General features: G+C 38.9%; 2 protein-coding genes and 1 long non-coding RNA gene across 7 annotated transcripts in view; all 3 read right to left on the minus strand.

Moving 5' to 3' along the window:
• LOC127881551 (WD repeat-containing protein 37-like) overlaps window positions 1-22,671 on the minus strand; it is a 364,483-nt gene that overhangs the window by 338,888 nt on the left and 2,924 nt on the right. For 4 of the 5 annotated variants that reach the window (XR_008050132.1, XM_052429538.1, XM_052429537.1 and 1 more), the window contains exons 2-9: window positions 21,543-21,613; window positions 10,334-10,444; window positions 7,333-7,518; window positions 6,437-6,618; window positions 5,008-5,065; window positions 4,075-4,251; window positions 3,010-3,148; window positions 333-467 (exon numbers count right to left, since the gene is read on the minus strand). Coding sequence is in view for 4 of the 5 variants with exons in the window: in XM_052429538.1 (XP_052285498.1) it covers window positions 333-467; window positions 3,010-3,148; window positions 4,075-4,251; window positions 5,008-5,065; window positions 6,437-6,618; window positions 7,333-7,518; window positions 10,334-10,444; window positions 21,543-21,613 (1,059 nt within the window). In the remaining variant the exon portion in view is untranslated. Of the gene's footprint in view, window positions 1-332; window positions 468-655; window positions 774-3,009; window positions 3,149-4,074; window positions 4,252-5,007; window positions 5,066-6,436; window positions 6,619-7,332; window positions 7,519-10,333; window positions 10,445-21,542; window positions 21,614-22,671 lie in introns of those variants that run through there. The other variant, XM_052429539.1, reaches the window with a different exon arrangement.
• Window positions 11,166-19,528, minus strand: LOC127881566 (uncharacterized). Its single transcript, XR_008050143.1, has 2 exons — window positions 18,412-19,528; window positions 11,166-11,377 (listed from the first exon to the last, which is right to left on the minus strand). It is a non-coding gene; the product is annotated as an uncharacterized LOC127881566 (long non-coding RNA).
• On the minus strand, window positions 12,252-15,108 carry LOC127881555 (uncharacterized). The gene is made up of 2 exons (XM_052429545.1): window positions 14,289-15,108; window positions 12,252-13,613 (listed from the first exon to the last, which is right to left on the minus strand). The coding sequence occupies exon 1, from the start codon at window positions 15,064-15,066 to the stop codon at window positions 14,515-14,517; it is 552 nt and encodes a 183-aa protein (XP_052285505.1). The 5' UTR covers window positions 15,067-15,108; the 3' UTR covers window positions 12,252-13,613; window positions 14,289-14,514.

The raw sequence follows: 22,671 nt of genomic DNA on the forward strand, positions 1-22,671 counted from the left end.
ATATTGTTTTCCAGTTATTGCGCAATTAAATCTGTATACTGAAAAGTAGCAAGTGGTCATTCAAGGCTCGTTCTGAGAAAACTGGGATATATCCATGTGCATAAAGTGTCGTCCCAAGCCTGTGTATACCACACAGGGTAATCTGTGACGACACTTTCCGCCTGAACTGGATTTTTGCTAAAAAGATACTTCCTTAAAACAAATCATACCAGAATAGCCAAAAGTGCCGTCCCTTATTAGCCTTCGCAGACTGTAGAGACTACTCTAGAACGACACTTTATGCACATAAATTAAGACCAACTATCGTAGAAAGAGGCTCAATTGACGCTAACCTGTTCACAGATGAGTCAGTACGGATGGTTGCTATGGGTGACCGCATGTTCTTCAGATCCCAGACTTTCACTGTACGATCATCGCTGCCCGAAACCACCTTCTCATTACCAGCAAAGGCTGCCGTTGTAACTGGTCTAGAATAACATACCAAATGGTGTTGATACTGGTTTAGAATAACATACCAAATGGTGTTGATACTGGTCTAGAATAACATACCAAATGTTGTTGATACTGGTCTAGAATAACATACCAAATGTTGTTGATACTGGTCTAGAATAACAAATCAAATGTTGCTGTTACTGGTCAGAAATAGCAAATCAAATGTTGTTGATCAATATTTATTCTAAAAATGTACAGTTCTCCGCAATACAGTTATTATAGCGAAAATTCATCAGTCCAAGGCCTGAAATGCATGAACTGGAACGAAACTCACACTGCATCTGTAATTAGACACACATACCAACAAGGGACAAAATTGTCACAAAACCAGGTTTTCATTGTGAAAAAAAATCTGATAAAGGGAGACAACTCAAACTGAACTTTTTAAATGAACAAACAAAATGAACCCCCTTTGTAAGTTTGTTTTAAAATAAATCTATTTTTAGTCGTGGCGACCTTGACATTGGAGATATTGACGTGATTCTTTTGTGCGACACACCGTCCCATGATGGTGAACAAATGTGCCAAATGATTTTAAAATATCATAATGAATGACATAGTTATAGCCCAGACAAGCTCATTTATGGCTATTTTTTACCTTTGAACTCAAAGTGTGACCTTGACCTTGGAGATATCGACGTAATTATTTCGCGCGACACACCGTCCAATGATGGTAAACAAATGTGCCAAATGATTTTAAAATCTGACAATGAACGACATAGTTATGGCTCGGACAAGCTCATTTATGGCCATTTTTGACCTTTGAACTCAAAGTGTGACCTTGACCTTGGAGATATAGACGTAATTATTTCGCGCGACACACCGTCCAATGATGGTGAACAAATGTGCCAAATGATTTTAAAATCTGACAATGAACGACATAGTTATGGCCCGGACAAGCTTGTTCCGCCAGCCAGCCCGCCAGCCAGCCAGCCAGCCAGCCCGCCCGCATTCGCCAATCTAATAACCAGTTTTTTCCTTCGGAAAACCTGGTTAAAAATCAGCTCAATATATGTCAGGGTTACATAAAAATCCTCCAAAAAATGGAATGCCGAACAGGCGGGCGGACAGTGCAACTGCTGTATGCCACCCATACCAGGAGGTATAAAAATGTATATATTTTTACAGGCATCATTATAGGATAATAAGGCCTATCAAGTATCAGTCTATATTTAATCTTGTTTTCATAGAGCGAGGCTCAAATATTGCCCTCAAATATCGGCCTATACTTAGCCTTGTTTTCATAAAGCAATACTCAAATATAGCCTATCGAACATCAGCCTGTATTGAACCTTGTTGTCATAGAGCGAGGCTCTAATATAGCCTATCAAACATCAGCCTATATTCAGCATTGTATTCATTGAGCGACGCACTAATATACCCTTTCAAATATTAGCCTATATAATATAGCCTTTTTTTCAAAGAGCCAGACTCTAATATAGCCTATCAAACATCAGCCTATATTAAACCGTGTTTTCAAAAAGCCATGCTCTGATATAGCCTATCCAATATTAGCCTATATTAAGCATTGTTTTTACAGAGTGAGTCTCTAATATAGCCTATCAAATATAAGCCTATATTTAGTCTTGTTTTCAAAGAGCCAGGCTCAAATATAGCCTATCAAATATCGAAATATCAGCCTATATTAAGCCTTGTTTCCATAAAGTAAGGCTAAAAGATAGCCTATCAAATATAATATAAAGAAGTGAAACTCCAGCTGCTGGAGCAGTATTGAATTTTCATTAAAAACAATTAGTTGGTCCTTTATTTAAGGCAAGTGACCAATTGCCAAAACAGTACAAAACAGCACAATACAGCACAATACAAACCAACATAAACACAAAATATGAATAAGCCTATACATGTATTTAGTCTTGTTTTCTTAGAGCGACGCTCAAATATAGCCTATCAAATATAAGCCTATATTTAGCCTTGTTTTCATAGAGAAAGGCTCTAATATAGCCTATCAAATATCGAAATATCAGCCAATATTTAGTCTTGTTTTCATAGAGCCAGGCTCAAATACAGCCTATCAAATAGCGAAATATCAGCCAATATTTAGTCTTGTTTTTATACGCCAGGCTCAAATATAGCCTATCAAATATCGAAATATCAGCCTATATTAAGCCTTGTTTCCATAGAGTAAGGCTAAAAGATAGCCTATCAAATATCAGCCTATATATAGCCTTGTTTTCATAGAGCGAGGCTCACATATAGCCTATCAAATATCAGCCTATATTAAGCATTGTTTTGATAGAGAAAGGCTCAAATATAGCCTATCAAATATCAGCCTATATTAAGCCTTGTTTTCATAGAGCGAGGCTTAAATAAAGCCTATCAAATATCAGCCTATATTAAGCCTTGTTTTCATAGAGAAAGGCTCAAATATAGCCTATCAAATATCAGCCTATATTAAGCCTTGTTTTCATAGAGAAAGGTTCAAATATAGCCTATCAAATATCAGCCTATATTTAGCCTTCTTTTCATAGAGAAAGGCTCTGATATAGCGGCCCCTACTGATTGTGGCCCTGGAATACTGTGACAGGCATGTTAGGGTCTCTGAAGTCCCACAGTCTAAAGGTCGTATCCTTGGATGAGGTCACCACGAGGTCTTGACTGGGATGAGCCCTTACGTCTGTCAGTTCCTGGTCGTGGCCTGTATGGAAGAGAACTCCACATAAATGACGCATGAACAAAAAAGGGCATGCATGGTCCTGATTTTCAAAACCTATGATGACAAATCTTTTTATTTATCTATTTGTTTTCTTTAATTCATTTGTTTACTTCATAATATAGTTTTAAGGTTAATATATATAATTCAAATATTGTAGTTTTGTTTGAAAATACAAAAAAAACAAGAGCTATCACCATAGGATGACATATGCCCCCTATAAACGCTTTGACAGAAGTTATGGGCATTTTTCGAAACCTAAACTAAGATTTCGAAATCTTAACACGGACCAAAATTCAAGGTCAAGGTCACAGGGGTCAACATTTTTGTGCGTATGAAAAGGCCTAGTCCATATACACATGCATACCAAATATGAAGGTTATATCTCAAGGGACATAGAAGTTATGAACATTTTTTGAAACCTAAACACAGATTTCGAAATCTAAAAGCGGACCCTAAGTTAAAGGTCAAGGTCACAGAGGTCAAAATTTGTGTACGTATGGAAAAGATTTGTCCATATACACATGCGTACCAAATATGAAGGTTATATCTCAATGGGCATAGAAGTTATGAGTATTTTTCGAAACCTAAACGCAGATTTCGAAACCTAAACACATACCCTTAGTTCAAGGTCAAGGTCACTGGGGTCAAAGTTTGTATGAGTATTGAAAGGCCTTGTCCATATACACATGCATACTTAATATGAAGGTTATATCTCAAGGGACATAGAAGTTATGAGCATTTTTCTAAACCTAAACGCACAGTGTGACGGAAGGACAGTAGGACGGACAGTCCGATCACTATATGCCCTCCTTCGGGGGCAAAAAAAGAGAGTACATTTAAGTATAAAGCATCTGTAAATAAGTATCTTTAAAGACTTAGGAAACATAGTACGTCCAGTCTGGACTTACCTTTGAGAACAGTCAAGTTTGCCCCAGTTTCTGCGTCAAACAAGATGGCCGTTCTATCCCAGGATGCGGTTATCGCCTGACCACCAAAGTTCAACCAATCAGCTGCAATCACCACACTGTGATGTCCAATCAGCTCACGGAGTGGGGTCCGGAGAGTGGTGGGTTGATCTGGATTCTCTAAAAAAAACAAAAGTTCAACACACTTTAAAGAAAGAATAGTTGGATAGAACATAAAACTTAGGATAAACTGTTTAATTAACAGAATTATTTAACACTCAGAATCACAATTAATTATGATGTTATTAATTTTGCATTCAATAATTTTGAACACTTATAAGTGTTCAAGACAACTAGATAATTATACAATTGCATCATTAATATTGACAAAATGTTATACCTGACTGTATACATATGTATAAAATCTCTTGCACTGGGCCTTCATGTATATCTCTGCAACACAGCACTAATGTACATCAAATCCCTGCTTCCCCTTGGCCTTAAAGCGTTTACAATTTCAGCTACTCTGCCCGCATTTGCAGGAGATCCCTACCTCTAGGCCCTCATGTACTGGTATACCAAATCTCGGCCACTGGTCTCTCATGTACACAAAATTTCAGCTCCTTAAGTGTTCCAAATTTCTGCAACTAAGCCCTAATGTATACCAAATCTTGGCCACTATTGCCTTAATAGTACCAAATCTTGTCCACTAGGTACTCCAATTGGACCTAGTTTACAGCATATTATCCCTCCCTTAGGGCCCTCATTTACACCCAATGCATGTCACGAGGATCCTTATTTACACCAAATAAATCCCTACCACAGGAAACCTGAATTACACAAAATCTCTCCCATAGGGCCCTTGAATACACCAAATCCTTGCATCAGAGCCCTCAGACAAAAACAATCTCTGTGACTTGGTCCTCAGATACAAACCTTCGTTGGTTTCACACTGGTCTGACATATCAAGATAATCCTCGGATGACTGGGCCCGCTAAAAACATAAATGGCAGAGCAGTGATATTTTTACAAATTTTCTCATCTGAGTCCTGGGACTCGATAACTTGCAAATCTTCGAATTCCCGTATTGAAAGAATGAGTCCAAATATTAAACGATATTATTTTGGGAGAAATTTCAATGCATTTTTGGGACTCACATAATTGGAAACTTTGCATCCCCAGAGGTTTTTGTGAGTCCAGGACACAGGACTCGCAGGTAAAAAAATCACTGGCAGAGTTTCATTAAATCTCCAGAATTTTGTATAAAAGGAAACAACAGGAGCGTATTTTCCAATGGTGGCTGGTATTTGCAACTTTTATACTCGGACACATTTTATTGAAATTAAATAACCCTGTATTTCATAATATTTAAAATTGTCACTGGTCTTAAATTCTTAGTAACAGTGACATTGACATGACTGGCAACACAATGTTCTCCAAAGCTTGGTGTGCATTTAGGCTACCTTCAAACATACATAACAAATTTCAGTGCAAAAACTCTGTAAAAAAAGAAAATATTGAGGTTTTTCTTTTTTTCTTTTTTTAGTGAAAGTGACTTAGATTTCAATTTAAGCTTGCAAGTTTCATCAAGAACATTAGTGAACAAAAAAACACCTCTTTCCTGTTTTTTATATTTTTAGTAACATTATCCTTCATCTTGACCCAATACGTCCCAAAACCAAATCCTTGTTAAGTCTCCATGCAAGCTTGTCCTATCTAAAGTGAAATCGAGATTTGTCAATACCAACGAAGTTATTGACCAGGTACCACTGTTGACGCTACCTACTCCCAAGTCAGCCCCTCCACCCACCATAACATAATCTAACAACAAGGATATTCAACCTTGTTGAAAACCTGGGTTCTATTCACCTAACATATATAAAACTAAGCAGATTTAAAGATTATTCTTTAAAGTGTGATATTCTATAAACATTTGATTGTTGAGTCTAATTTTGCATGTTTCTCCTACAAAAATATTATTCGTGTTATTGAACAATTTGTCCAATGACATTACATTTCATTAGTAACCTGTAAATCTTCAAACTCTTGGGTCTAAGTCCATACTTAGAGGTCACCATGGGCATGGTGTAGTGGATATGTAGTCCAACTGGCAACAAAAAAGTCCCAGGTTCGATCCCCACTGGGACTGTTCCTTCCATGTCACCCATAGAAACCAAATACTGGTTCTTCAATCTCCCCCATAGACACCATATACTGTTTCTTCCATCTCCACAATAAACACCAAGTACTGGTTTTAGTCCCAGGAAATTAACTCCGTGTCAATAAGTCTAAGGCCAACAATGCAATGGAGCAAAAAAAGTCTATAATGAAATTGCCTCAAAAACATCACTGAGCTACCACTCACTAAGGCGTCCATTGAAGAAATCGAGACCTGGGGTGACCAGATATGAGCCGTGCCCTCGCCTGAAGTTGTCACGACGCCGTCCTTGACTGGATTGAACCGGATCGCATTTACCGAGCCTGAGTGACCCAGATACTGTAGCAGGCACAGGCCGGTTTCCACATTCCAGATCCGGGCAGAGTGATCTACAGTGAAGAAATACAATAGCTGATTGGAGGAATGGTAAAATGAAGTTCAAGTGAAAATGCTATAAAGGCCTCGTTTTGGAATATTTGGATTAAATGCATGTTCTGATTGGGGAATGGCATGGTGTTTTTGTTCTAAATTCTAGCCCATTATGGTGTGTTTTCATTACTTTATGTTGTTTTTTATTATCTAGCCCAGTATGTGTTTTTCTTAAATTAGACCATTATTGTTTCTTTCTTAAATCTAGTTCATTATGTATTTTACTTTAAACTAGCCCATTATGTGATTTTCTAAAATCTAGCCCATTGTGATTTTCTAAAATCTAGCCCATTATGTGGTTTTCTAAAATCTAGCCCATTATGTTTTTTTCCAAAATCAAGCACACTATGCGTTGTTTTCTTAATCTAGCTCATTATTTGTTATTCTTAAAGTTTGCCCATTGTAAGTTTTTCTAAAATCTTGCCCTTCGTGTGTTTTTCTAAAATCTAGCCCAGTATGTGTTTTTCTAAAATCTAGCCAATTATGTGTATTTTTCCCCAATATTCTAGCCCATTATGCGATTTTTCTAAAATCTAGCCCATGATGTGTTTTTTTTTAATCTAACTCATTATGTGTTTTTCCTAAAGTTTGCCCATAATTTTTTTTTCTAAAATCTTGCCCTTTGTGTTTTTCTAAAATTTAGCCCATTCCAAAACACTTTTTAAGTCCCTTACCAGCAGATGCGGTTCCAATAATCTGGGGATTCAGTTTGGATGTGTTCACTTCCCACACCCCGTCTTTGTGGCCGTGGAAGCTCTTTACAACTGTGTACGCAGGGGCCGTCTGGCGGAAACTGGAAACCAGTCGACTCGTCGAGGCGATGTAAGACTTCTTGATCTTCTGGGATATGTGACTTGCAGCTGGGTTACACACAACCAAATGTTAGCAACTATCCTTGTGTTGGTTATTTTCAAGGATGCACAATTTTTTCATTAATCTAAATAAGACAACAAGAATATCAGTGAAACTGATGGATGCTCCCCGATGATGCGCTTTGTCATTCTATGTGTTAATAACCACCTAAACAAATCTATTATTAACCTCGGTGACCTTGACCTTGACCCCAGTGACCTCAAACCTCATCAAAAAGGTTGAACTTGATGTCCATGTAAGGTACGTACATTCCAAATATGAAAGCGATTGGTAAAGTATTGAATGCCCAATGAGAAACGGTAGCAGAAGTGTGAAGGAAGAAAGTCTATTATTAGCCTCTGTGATCTTGACCACAGTGACCTCAAACCTCATTAAAAGGTAGAGTTCCAGGCAAGGTACCTTCATGCCAAATATGAAAGCGATTGTTTAAGTATTGAAGACGCTATGAGAAACGGTAGAAAACGTGTGACGGAAGGAAGTTTATTATTAGCCTCGGTGGCCTTGACCTTGACCTGAGTGACCTCAAACCTCATCAAAAGGTAGAGGTCCATGCAAGGTACCTACATGCCAAATATGAAAGTGATTGGTAAAGTATTGAAGGCGCTATGAGAAACAGTAGCAAAAGTGTGACGGAAGGAAGTCTATTATTAGCTTCGGCGACCTTGAACTTGACACGAGTGACCTCAAACCTCATCAAAAGGTAGAGGTCCATGCAAGGTACCTACATGCCAAATATGAAAGCAATTGGTAAAGTATTGAAGGCGCTATGAGAAACGGTAGCAAAAGTGTGACTGAAGGAAGTAAGGAAGTAAGTTAGGAAGGACAAACTGGCAACTTTATGCTCCGCCGAAATTTTATTTCGGGGAGCATAATAAATGAGGCAAATAGATATGAAACCCATGTATATTTTTATAAGCAACTATGTTTTAATTAGATTTGTATTAACAAACTTAATAAAGTCTTTACATATTTGTTATCTGCTTCAAAACAAAAATGGCAATTTTAGTTGTTGACAATCAGTGTCTTTTTTTTGTGTTAATTCGGGAACCAGGAAAGATTATTGAAGATTTCCACTGTTATTTGTAATATTTAAAAAAAGAATTTCCCATTTTAAATCACTGATATTTTCATATAAACAACACAACCATAAGTACGCTCACTTTTAGATACATTAAATGATTTATTATTTTGATACAGTCCTTGTCTGTTGTGAACAACATGAGTCTACTTAAGGATACTTACACACTTATAAAACCCATTGCACATATAAACCCTCAGATCAGGAGCTCACACTTATAAAACCCATTGCACATATTAACCCTCTGATCAGGAGCTCACACTAAAACCCATTTCACATATAAACCCTCTGATCAGGAGCTCACACTTATAAAACCCATTGCACATATAAACCCTCTGATCAGGAGCTCACACTTATAAAACCCATTGCACATATAAACCCTTTGATCAGGAGCTCACACTTTTAAAACCCATTGCACATAAAAACCCTCTGATCAGGAGCTCACACTTATAAAACCCATTGCACAAATAAACCCTCGGATCAGGAGCTCACAATAAAACCCATTGCAAATATAAACCCTCTGATCAGGAGTTCACACTTATAAAACCCATTGCACATATAAACCCTCTGATCAGGAGCTCACACTTATAAAACCTATTGCACATATAAACCCTCAGATCAGGAGCTCACACTTATAATACCCATTGCACATATAAACCATCTGATCAGGAGCTCACACTTATAAAACCCATTGCACATATAAACCCTCTGATCAGGAGTTCACACTTATAAAACCCATTGCACATATAAACCCTCTGATCAGGAGCTCACACTTATAAAACCCATTGCACATATAAACCCTCTGATCAGGAGCTCACACTTTTAAAACCCATTGCACATATAGACCCTCTGATCAGGAGCTCACACTTATAAAACCCATTGTACATATAAACCCTCTGATCAGGAGCTCACACTTATAAAACCCATTGCACATATAAACCCTCTGACCAGGAGCTCACACTTATTAAACCCATTGCACATGTAAACCCTCTGATCAGGAGCTCACACTTATGAAACCCACTGCACATATAAACCCTCAGATTAGGAGCTCACACTTATTAAACCCATTGCACATATAAACCCTCTGATCAGGAGCTCACACTTAAAAAAACCACTGCACATATAAACCCTCTGATCAGGAGCTCTGGACTTATAATAAAACTAGAGCCTTGCTCTGGGAAAATGAAGCATGTGGAAAAAAATCTGCACAGGCTAATCAGGTTCAATTCTTTCCACTTTGAAAGAATGTTTCATTTAAAGGAAATCCCTTCTTAAAGAGTCCTATGCCGACTGCATAGGCTAATCTGAAATGACACACTACACACATGCATTAAGCCCAATTTTCAGTGAGCTGATCTCATAAACATATCAATATATGAAAAAGTGATATCAGCCTGAGTTTTCTAAAACCAGACTTGACCATTTTAAAAACATCTATGCCAAGACCCCTACCATAAAATATTGATGTGAAACCCTGTTAACCCTTAACCACTTACATACGCACTTTGACCCATTTTTATTCCCTTAGAAAATGAAATTTAATTCAAGACTTTTCTTAATACATTTAAGTTTTTAAGGGCATCATTTCCAACCCTGAGATACTGATTAGCAGCAAACAGCATTTAAACTACACTGACTGCGAGATACTTTTTTTGTGCTGTTTGCATAAAGCAATTTTCACTTTGCATCTGATCGGGAAAGGCTTAATCTAAGGCACTGCTTACATCGTTTAGCCTTTGTGGCCCCATCCACGGTCTCCAGGGGCTCATTGATGGACTTGTCCACCGCCATGTAGGCATCCAGTCTCTCTTGAAGGGTCTCCACCTTGTCCTGCACTGTTGGGTAAAAAGTAACACAGTCATGAATATCTACAAATTAACTTGCTGTCGAAGTGGATTATTTTATGCTTTCCGGTGGTTTGAAGAGAAATATCAGCGAATCAAAACTGATAATTCACTGTTTCAAACAGTGTAAAAGTGAAAAATACCTTTTATTTATTCATCAAAAACTGACGTCATTATTGCAGCGAAATTCTCAAGATAAAACTCTTTAACAATGTAAATAATCGGTGAAAAAAAGGCATAAAATAAAAAGATTTTGTTTAAGTCGGAGGTATATCGATTAGTAAATTTATCACTAGGAATTATAGAACAAAATATATTTTATTTTAATATTTTCTATGATCGCTCATGAATTAAAATTGATATTCCACAGAATCCAACAAATATCCTCTATTTCATCAGGAAACTGGGTCATGTGAGCGGACAATCCAATCTGAATCCCGGTGTTCATGTGAAAACGCAAAAAGTTGTATTTTTTCAATATAAACCACAGCAGCGCAAGTTTATTTTAAATTTATCATTAAAACACCAATACCTTCATAAAACATCAGGCAATACAATGAGAGCATATCGCAGAAGTAACAAATACCCCCTCCTCCTCTCCCAACACCACATTAATTAATATGTATTGTAGTGTTTTCACCCGGTTAGCTATTCGTGGGTTTTAATGCAATTATCACAACCGCTAGCAAAGATAATATACTAGACTACTCACATGGGCATCGACTGGAATCCACGTCTGGACGGCACCAATCGTCCTCGTCGTCTTCGAGGGAACTTGTCGGCTTCACGCGTCGGCTCGTCGGGTACACTCGTCGGCTCGTCGGGTGCACTCGTCGGCTCGTCGGGTACACTTGTCGGCTCGTCCACGTCACGAAATGGCACTATACATGTACTTCTTGGAATACACTTCCAGGCAAACACGTACTTAAACACACAGTCACCGGCTTACATACACAGTCACAGACTCACTTATATCTTCTGGGAATGGCCTTCCAGGTAAATACGTGTTGAACGCACATAAAATACAATATAATACAATACACACAGGCTCACAGCTAGACACTGGCTTACATACACAGGCTAAACCCCCTGGAACTACTTACGTACTCAGGGTTACACGCACAGGTTCACAATTACAGGCTCACAGTTACCGACACACATATACAATACAATACCATATAATACAATATAAACTATACGCAGGCTCACTATTTCACACACAATACTCACATAGGGACATAGGCACATAAACACATCTACTCACCTCAACGTCCCGTGCACAAGAGACCGTACAAACTCGTGCTACCCAGCATGCACTATATCGATTTGTCGCTGGTTCCCAGTCACGAGGTATGTGCGCGTTTTGTAGGCCAGGCACCGGCACAACACTCCTCCCACTTTTCTCCTTTTGGGACGACGCCACACAGCGAAGGAATCGTACCGGAGCTACCGATGAAGTAATAGTGCCCCTCGCGTAAGCACCTTGACCTAACACCTCAAAGTCAGGTCTGCATGCCGGCCAGCTTTCGTCCGACCTCTCTTTCTGCGCAACGTCTGCAATATACAACAACTAAAATTCATTCATCTCCATTAAATGTCAATAACCCCCTTTTCATAATCTTAGAATAATAACCAACAATAACCCACAATTGGTTATGCCTTGGTGCAAATAGGCTTGCTTACAAAATGCAAAGACATGATAAACAAAAACAGTTTCAGTGAATTGCTAATTTGCACAACTATGAAACTATACGCTTTAACCATAAAGCCATAATTAAATTTAATCAATAGTCACTGTGACTGCTTTTAATTTGATGATGCATATAAGCCTAAAATTGTGTAAAAACAAATCTGCCAAAAAATTCGCCTTCTTTTTCAAAACAAGGTCCTGTAACTCCTGTCCTTTTCTTGTCTACACAATGAATGGACAGGAGCACCCACCTTACAACCTATTTTCACAAATTTTAACAAATAACATAAATGCGACAAATACATCCGCTTTGCAGCACACATGAGAAGGTCCTCACCCCCACATGGAAATGCATTATCAACAATAAAAATCATCTTGGTTATATTATACAAGAATTTTAACAAAGGGACTACGAATGCGTTAAATACATATCTAAGTGGCAAAAGGTTAAAAGTATAAGAATAAAAATAATCTTATTTTTGTCCAAGTATAATACCTTTAATTGCTTTTAATGTTACAAATTCATTTTATTGACATTATCTGGAGGGAAATACAACTAAAATAAAACAAAAACTATTGTACCCACTACACTCCTCCCACTTTTCTCCTCTTGGGCCGCCGCCATCATGGTAATCGTACAGTCGCACCCAAGGCAGAAAAGACAGAGACTCAAATGGGACTATGATTTCCCCCTTCCCGCAGGCACAGGAGTGCCTTTGCCAAGCGGGGTACATACAGACCGCTGCATTCTAGCGGTTAGTGACCAATATGTTTCTTGCATATTTAAAATTCCATCAAATTAGTAAAATAAAAAAGAACATTCTTGTCGGCTATCGTCTGACAATTACTTAATCAAGAAAAAACATTATTGTTGGCTTTCGTCCAACAAGTACATTCCCTTATGTATTAGAATGTGGAGATCCCACTGAGAAATAATGTACTTTACAAAAATAAAAACAAAATAAAGTGTACATGCACCTGGAAACACCTCCGGCCATTAACAAAAAATGAAATTGATGCATCATGACAGTTGCCGTCAAGCATGGTCACGTAAAAAATTCAAAAGACCTGCAAATATTGTTTAAAAGAACAATTCCGGGAAATACCACTTCCGGCCACAAACAGTATGGAGTGTGACAGTGGTCGTCCGACAATGTCACATCCGACCATAAGGGAAACCAGACTTCACGGGAAATAATCAAACACATCCGTGATTGTGCAAAGCACTACTTAGCGCGGTAATACAAACATTACAGGAAGTAAAGCGCGGACGGCACAAGATAATTTGGGACGACACTTTATGCCTATTCATTAAACCCTCATTTCGCAGAGCACTGCTCAGATTAATTTCAAGTTTATAGTTCCAACAATATTGCAATAAAAGACTGGGCTTAAACTGAGACAATAGGACATATATATATATTCAAAACAATCTAATCAAATTAATCAAAATGTTTAAGAGAACTATTACTTTTATACTTAGGTAATATTCATTTATTGTATGGAGGTAGTACATGTGGAGTTCTTATTAAGTATTTGGGCATACTATTATGATATAAAATATATCTCCCAGGAAACAATCATCAATCATTTATAAATGAATTTATTTAATGAACTTTGTCTTCATTCATCCATTAAAATTTTCAACATTACTCTAGAACTTAGTTTCATATGAACTATGCTTTTACTATAACTACAACTAAAGTAACTACTACTACAGCAACAACTTTTACTACTACTTACTACTTCTATTACAACTACTACTACTACTACTACTACTACTACTACTGCTACTGCTACTGCTAATACTACTACTACTACTACTGCTACTGCTAATACTACTACTACTACTACTGCTACTGCTAATACTACTACTACTACTACTATTACTACTACTACTACTACTACTACTGCTACTGCTACTTCTGCTGCTGCTGCTTTTAGTGTTACTACTAGAGTATACCCTTACTATAAAAAACATTTTGATACAACAATCCTATTTCAAATCTACTTTTATAACAAATACTACTACCACCAATCATAGTGTTGGCTTTAAATTGTAAAAATGCAATATTTCCAAAAAACATTGAATATGTCTTAACACAAGCAAATTTATTATAATCAAAATGTTTAAGAGAACTATACTTTTGTTATTCTGCGTACAACGTAATACATTAACAACACCGCGAATAGGATAGAGTTTCCAGTAATTAAACATCAGAGTAGTAAAGAGGATCACAAAAATAGGTGACCATACGGCTGTTTAGTATTATGTGACTGCAACGTTACTGTAATTGTTTAAATTGGGGGAATATTGTATTTTTAATTGTTTTCCTAGTTTTACTAACAATTAACCTCGCCATTTACAATGTTAGGCGGAACAGATTTTGGAAGTTAGACACTCTGGTGGTCGCCAACCTAATTTCCAACGCTGGGACCGCTCCCAGCGGCGAGAACTAGAGGGTCGCCACCCTCTTAAGCCACGCCTAACAGGCCTTCGAAATTCATCCTCCCTTCTTTTGTCCGGGGCAACTCGGTATCCGGATGCGCCGACCCCTCGGTTGTCACCCGCGGCGATTCCGTATCCGGTCGCACACTTCCGGCGGTACGCCGCAGCGACATCAGCCGGATCCACATGTCCGACGGTCGGTTTGGCCCCATCTCCAGTGGCCGACCTGGCCATCTCTCGCGCTGCCTGGCCAATTTCCCCTCCCTGGGCAACTTCTGCCGCCTCTCGGCTGGCTGCTTCCGCAGACTCCCCGTACACCCGTTGTACGCGAAATGCATCCACGCACACAGGATCCCCATGGTCTCCTTCAGTGATATTGCCAATGACCATCCCTGGATCACTGACGACATCTGGCACTGTTGGCAGCACCAAGGGAACTGCATCGTGCACGTCCTTGGCATGCTGCACCTTCATGCAGAACTGGGAAACCGGACCTAGCTGGTTTACATGATCCACTTCCGGCTGGCCCAACTGCTTAGTCGTCGCAGCTACCACAACGGGCTCCTTCTCCTTATGGTTGGGCAAGGACATGGCATGGAAATGTCCCCAGTTGGAACCATATCTGCCGCGATACGATCCCTCAGGGCGGACTTTTGATTTTTGGTTCCGATGCCCACGTAAACCTCCGCCACCCGCACCCGCAGGATACATAACCTGGCGTTGGTCGTCGTACCACCGGTTCCGGACCTTCCCTGGGTAGGAGCACTCCACAGGGTATTCGGCATAGCCTTTTTTATTTCGAAACGGCTTACCCGGTTGTCGGACAACGGGATCAACGGCCGAACTTCCAAAAGAGTTTGACAATCTCTCCACAGCATCCAGCAACTTCTCGACCACCTGGGTCAATTTATCGACCGCCGACACACTGACCTCATCCGCAGTGGGTGCTTTCTTCACCTCGTGAACCCACCTTGACTCTTCTTGCTCAGTCTCCTGGGTAGGGGCACATGCAAATTGAATGTGATGGAACATTCTAATTTTTTCAATTGCCTCTCCTATCGACTTTGGTTGCTGCATGCTCACCTGCAGGCGTGCTTCTTTGTCATGTAGCCCATAGCAAAACTTTGCCACTGCCTGCTCGGTGGCGTATGTTTGGGGCAGATCTCGGAATGCCTTAGTGGCTAGCGTGAGTACGCGATCTGACCACTCATCCAATGATTCTCCTACCGCCTGAGAAATCGCCTGGAAACGCCCTTGCGCAGTAGCAGGGAGCTCTTTGGCGTCGAAACGCTCTTCCAGACGATGCAGTAACTCCTTATAAGGGACAGTTTTCCTGCCGTCAGTTAATACAGCATAGAAGTCCGCAGCTTTTCCCACCAAACACCAAACCAACCCATCAGCGCACTCATCATCTGACCATTGGTGCAAATTGGCATAGCGCTCAAACTTGCCCCGGAAAACTGGCCAATTGCTTCGACCATCAAACTGTAAGGTTTTAGGTATTCGGGTAATCACATCCCGAGTAGCAGGGTTTGGTGTAGTTGCAGGCAGGAGTGCAATAGGAAGGCTCGGTATTACCGGCGGGTTGATGAGCGCCAGAGTAGCCTGCTGATTGGGTAGGCTAGGTGGGTTTATGGGCACTGGATTAGCAGGCTGATTTTGTACCGGCTGATTAATGGGTACCAATGTAGCAGGCTGATTGTACATGCTAGGTTGGTAGATAGGTACCAGGTTAGCAGGCTGATTTTGTACCGGTTGGTTAATGGGTACCTGGTTAGCGGGCTGATTTTGTACCGGTTGGTTGATGGGTACCAACGTAGCAGACTGATTTGGTATGCTAAGTTGGTTAACGGGCGCCAGGTTAGCAGGCTGATTGTACATGCTATGTTGGTTAATAGACGCCAACGTAGCAGGCTGATTGTATATGATAGGCTGGTTTATCGGTACCTGGGGTTTTGTAAAAAGGGGCAATGGTTCCCTCATTCTAACCTGAAGCTCTTCCCAGCAAGCCGTGATATCCGCCTCCAAGTCGGATATCTGGGAAGCAAGCTCAGCCTTTACCAGATCCTGAGCATAGGGCCCTTCCTTTCGGACAGGCATACCTACCCCCCACCTTTCGTGCGAGTCAACTGATCCACCTAATAACAACCGCCCCATCCCCTCATCATGGGTTTCATCCTCTTCCCCAAAGGCCTCAGCCAACAACATTGGGTTAGGACGGAAGTCCAACAACCGCATATCCTCTCGATCCAGAGGCCGCCGAATAATCACTCCCAACGAGTCTGGGGACAGGTTCCCCGTAATCTCCCTAAACTGCACAATGACCTTAGCCAATTTTGGCCCCACCCCCGGAATAGATGTCAATACATTGGGAGGGTCAAAATTTACTCGTATTAATTGTGGCCCCGGTGAGCGACTCTTGCTGCCCACGCAACTCATCATTGCCAATTTATTTATTTAAAATTAAAAAAAAAACACTTCGGAAAAATAAAATTCCAATCAGCGTAGAACTGGACGACAATTAACATAAAATTGCTCACTAATAAACGATAAATAAAATCGCTACCGCTGTTGTTTCTATAAATAATTAATAAAAAACTGCAAATAAAAACACGTCGCTTTAACTTTCGTTAAGCACCAATTTCCCGGGACCCAGTTTACATTCGCAATAACACTGCTCTAAAAAGAATTATATATAGACAAAACTCGTGCCCGTAAACTTCTATTTCCTCGGACTTTACTGATACAAAGAAGTCAACCAAACACGTTTATTATGAACTGCTGCGCACAGAATACGCGCCAACTAATCACGGGAAATTGCCAAATAAAAAACACGTGGCCGTCCGTTAATTACACAAGCAATGAACCTGTTACAAACAGCATTGGACAATCACGTTTTTTAACAAATATTTCGCCAACTGATAACACGGCCGGCGAATGTGAACAATGAAAAAAAACTATGATGCCGTCTGTTTTTACACACGACTAAAAATAGACGAAAAATGCGTGCAACTGTTAAATTATAGAAATAACGTTTTAAAACGAACACAGAACTTTAAATTAAATTTGATGCGACGGTCCAAACTAAATTTCACGATGCCGATTTATTTGCAACAAAGTTATATATAGAACTAGCCTAACCGTTAAAACACAATTACACAAACCCCACCCGTACTACCATTGTAGTGTTTTCACCCGGTTAGCTATTCGTGGGTTTTAATGCAATTATCACAACCGCTAGCAAAGATAATATACTAGACTACTCACATGGGCATCGACTGGAATCCACGTCTGGACGGCACCAATCGTCCTCGTCGTCTTCGAGGGAACTTGTCGGCTTCACGCGTCGGCTCGTCGGGTACACTCGTCGGCTCGTCGGGTGCACTCGTCGGCTCGTCGGGTACACTTGTCGGCTCGTCCACGTCACGAAATGGCACTATACATGTACTTCTTGGAATACACTTCCAGGCAAACACGTACTTAAACACACAGTCACCGGCTTACATACACAGTCACAGACTCACTTATATCTTCTGGGAATGGCCTTCCAGGTAAATACGTGTTGAACGCACATAAAATACAATATAATACAATACACACAGGCTCACAGCTAGACACTGGCTTACATACACAGGCTAAACCCCCTGGAACTACTTACGTACTCAGGGTTACACGCACAGGTTCACAATTACAGGCTCACAGTTACCGACACACATATACAATACAATACCATATAATACAATATAAACTATACGCAGGCTCACTATTTCACACACAATACTCACATAGGGACATAGGCACATAAACACATCTACTCACCTCAACGTCCCGTGCACAAGAGACCGTACAAACTCGTGCTACCCAGCATGCACTATATCGATTTGTCGCTGGTTCCCAGTCACGAGGTATGTGCGCGTTTTGTAGGCCGGGCACCGGCACAACAGTATCAAGATGAAAGAATTAAAAATTGGTCCCTGGGTCTGGCCAGTTTTTACTTCCTGGCATAATTGGAACTAAATTAGTAGAAAAGCAACAATGCTGTGCTACTTAAACAATATCAAATGTTTGGGTTATTAGGTTTCAGAGGAAAAGAATGTTGAAACCCCAATTTACACTCACAATCAACGAATATTTTGAAAAATATTTTGAAAAATAAAGTTCATACATACGAAATCAGTGTTCCTTATAGCAATAGTCAAACTTTTCAACGCAATGTGGTCTGGTAACATAGATTTAACATGAGAACCGCAGAGCTCCAGATAAGGATTTGTGAAATTAGTAACGGTACTACCACTGACAGAAAGACAAGGAGTAACGCTGAAAATCAATTAGTACGTGTACTACCATATCAAAAAAAACAGGTAGTACTGTACTACCCGTGTTCTTGAATATTGAAGGGTGTATAACTGCCTTTACAGAAAAATTTGCAGCAATTATAATAAATATACTTAGCTTCTTAAACAGTTACTTTATTAGGTTTTCCATTCAAAATTATGATGCAAATACAACTACACATTAAAACTCATGACTAAATACTAGTTCTTCATTTAAATAATTTTTCTAGACAAGAAAACACAAGCAAACTAGTTAGCTAAGTTAATGAACACTAATGTCACTGTCTCATCCCAAAAGAATAATTGCTTTAGCAGTTAACTGTCAAAGCCACATTTTTAGCCACCGATGCAATCAAATTGTTTAATATCGGGGCGAGAATGTCTTTTTCCTGGGTTTACAGATTGAATGTCAGGATGGTAAGACGACCGTATGTAGCCATTGTAGGACAACAAAGTGTGTTTTATTAACCGCTTTCGGTGTAGCCGGCCCTCCTTGCGCGCAGACATATTTTTTGACGGGTTTGAAAAGTAACCAACAATCACGCGACAGAATAGACAATAATACCGAACCCAGTCTACAACTTTTCGGTAATTTAAATAAACGAAAAGGCGCCGTTAGGTAAGAGACCAACAAATAACGCCGCGCTGACGTGGACGTATCGGTACGGCCAGATTTTTTTTGTAAATGCGTAAAAGGGATATTCAAGTCGTAATTGTACGTCCAGTTTATAACAATAAATGCGTAAACCTTCATGAAAAAGCCGTATGTACGGCTGTACGTCCCTTATCTGGAGCTCTGAGCACCGCCTTACGGGTGCAGACCGCTCATCTATTTTTCTTTTCAAAGGTGAAGGGACCTATCTCAATTTCAATCACAAAGGATGGAGGGCTGGAGTGGAGAGGGGTGTATAGTGTGGGGGTGTGGTCATCTATTACATTATCTTCAAAACATGCAAACAAAATGCAACAAAAATGATTTTTTTATTTTTTTTTTGGGGGGGGGGGTGTTCGGTGGGATGGTTGGACGGTATTTCAAAAATAAAATAATACAAAAAAATATTTGTGTTTTTTAACCATGTTTAAAAAAAATATTTGTGCTTTTCAACCATGTTTTAAAAAATCTTTTTTTTTTGGGGGGGGGTGGAGGGGGTATAGTGTTAGGGTGTGGTGGTCATTTATAAGATGATCTTTAAGGGAAAAAAATGAGGGGGGGATATTCGGGGGGGGGTGATGAGCGTGGGGATGGTTTGGGTGGAGTCTGTTGTGGTTTGTCAGGTAAGAGTTGTTTTGTCAACGTATCAATCAAATCTAATCATACATACAGAAGTAATGGCAGTTTAAGCAAAATTTAATAAATAAACATCAATGTCATTCAAAGGTCAAGGTAAAATTCAACTTGTCAGGTACAGTACCCTCATGATAGCATGAAAGTATTTGAAGTTTAAAAGCAATAGCCTTGATACTTTAGAAGTAAAGTGGATCCAAACACAAAATTTAACCATATATTCAAAGTCAAAAAAGGGCCGTAATTCCGAAAAAATGACAACCAGAGTTATGCAATTTGTCCTTTACTGTCCCCTTATGATAGTTTGCGAGTGATGAAAGCAATATCTATGATACTTTAGGGGTAAAATGGACCAAAACATAAAACTTTAAAAAAAAAATCAAGTATAAAGGGCCCATAATTCCATCAAAATGCAAGTCGGAGTTACATAACTTTGCCTGCACAGTCCCCTTATGATGGTTAGTAAGTGTTGCAAGAATGAAAGCAATAGCTTTAATACTTTAGGAATAAAGAGGACCTAAATACAAAACTTAACCAAATTTTCTATTTTCTAAGTATAAAAAGGGTACATAATTCTGACATAATGCACGCCAGAGTTATCTTACTTTGCCTGCCCCGTCCCCTCATGATAGTAAGTAAGTGTAACAAGTTTGAATGCAATAGCATTGATACTTTATGAGAAAAGTCGACCTTAACGCAAAACTTAACCGGACGCCGACGCCAAGGTGATGACAATTGTTCATAATTTGTTTTCAAAAAATAGATGAGCTAACAAGATACAAAATGCTCGTATACAAGCATTTTGTATCTTATTAAATGTATGTTATCAAACCACATCTAGCGTTGACATTTTTGCTATTGCTATAGGGAACACTGATTTTTTATTGGTTAACTTTATGTAACGAAACATTTTACCAAATATTCATTGATTTTGAGTGTTAATTGGGCTTTAAGGTATTTTGTTACATACGTCTATAAATGTATGAACTACATGTATTTGACCCCCTGGGTGAGGCCAGTTTTGACCCCTGTCTCATAATGTGTTGATATAAAAATATGTAGATGGACAATATACAGTTTTATATTAGAAATATAACACTTTGGAATATTGTAGTTTCAAGAATGTTTACTATTTATCTAATAAGTATATAGCAAAAATAATAGATTTGCAGAAATTCTAATTTCAAAAGGGGCATTTCTTAAGAAATGTTTAACTTACAATGATACAAAACTCTTTCATGCACACTTTCAAATCATAATGAACAATCCATGCAAGTTTGAATGTGATTTGAGTCTACCACCCTTTACTTTTGTTTTACTTCGAAACTTACAATGAAGGTTTTCTGTGTACAGCGTCTCAAACTCTTTTTCAATCTGGCCAAACAGGTGGTGCAGTTTTGATCTGAAAAAGAATTTGATTTCTTAATCCTGAAAATATAATATAATGATTTAGAGCTGAAAATATTATCAGCTCGCGTCAATACAAAACTAGAATCTGATTTAAATTAAAAATCTGAATGCTTTAAATCTATACATAGTATCTGATTGGTTAGATCTGAAAATATAATTTGATTTGTTAGTTCTGAACAAAGAACTGATTGATTCGATCTGAACATAGTATCTCATTGGTTAGATCTGAACATAGTATCTGATTTGTTAGATCTGAACAAAGAATCTGATTGGTTAGATCTGAACATAGTATCTGATTGGTAAAATCTGAACATAGAATCTGATTGGTTAGATCTGACCATAGAATCTGATTTGTTAGATCTGAACAAAGTATATGATTGGTTAGATCTAAACATGAATCTGATTTGTTAGAACCGAACAAGGAATCTGATTTGTTAGAACCAAATAAAGGATCTGATTAGTAAGATCTCAACATAGAATCTGACTGGTTAGATCTGAACAAGGAATCCAATTGGTAAGATCTGAACAGTGAATCTGATTGTTAAGATCTGAACATAGAATCTCATTGGTTAGATCTTATTGGTAAGATCTGAACATAGAATATTTTTAGTTACATCTGAAAATTCAATCTGATTTGTTAGATCTGAAAATTGAATCTGATTGGTTAGATCTGAATATTGAATCTGATTGGTTAGATCTGAACATAGAATCTGACTGGTTAGATCTTAACATAGAATCTGACTGGTTAGATCTGAACATTTCAAAGAAACGCAATAAATATCTTAAATCTGAAAATAAAATATGTTTGAATAGTTTGTATAAATGTTTGTGAGGGACTTCAATGCACTTCACAGTTACATTTGGGCCGTGCTCTGTTAAAGGGGGTTCAATGCATGTGTGCAAAGTGTCGTCCCAAATAAGCCGAAGCAGTCCTCATAGGCTAATCAGGGACGACACTTTCCACCTAAACTGGATTTTGCTTAGAAGAGATTTTCAATAAACAAAAAATATCATTCTGAACAGGCTAATCTGGAATGACACTTTACACAC

This window comes from Dreissena polymorpha, chromosome 5 (assembly GCF_020536995.1).
Source record: "Dreissena polymorpha isolate Duluth1 chromosome 5, UMN_Dpol_1.0, whole genome shotgun sequence".
Taxonomy (NCBI): Eukaryota; Metazoa; Mollusca; class Bivalvia; order Myida; family Dreissenidae; genus Dreissena; species Dreissena polymorpha.

Bases quoted from the DNA above. Each gene is read 5' to 3' on its own strand.
- LOC127881555 (XM_052429545.1), bottom strand. From the start codon at position 15,066: ATGAAGGTGCAGCATGCCAAGGACGTGCACGATGCAGTTCCCTTGGTG.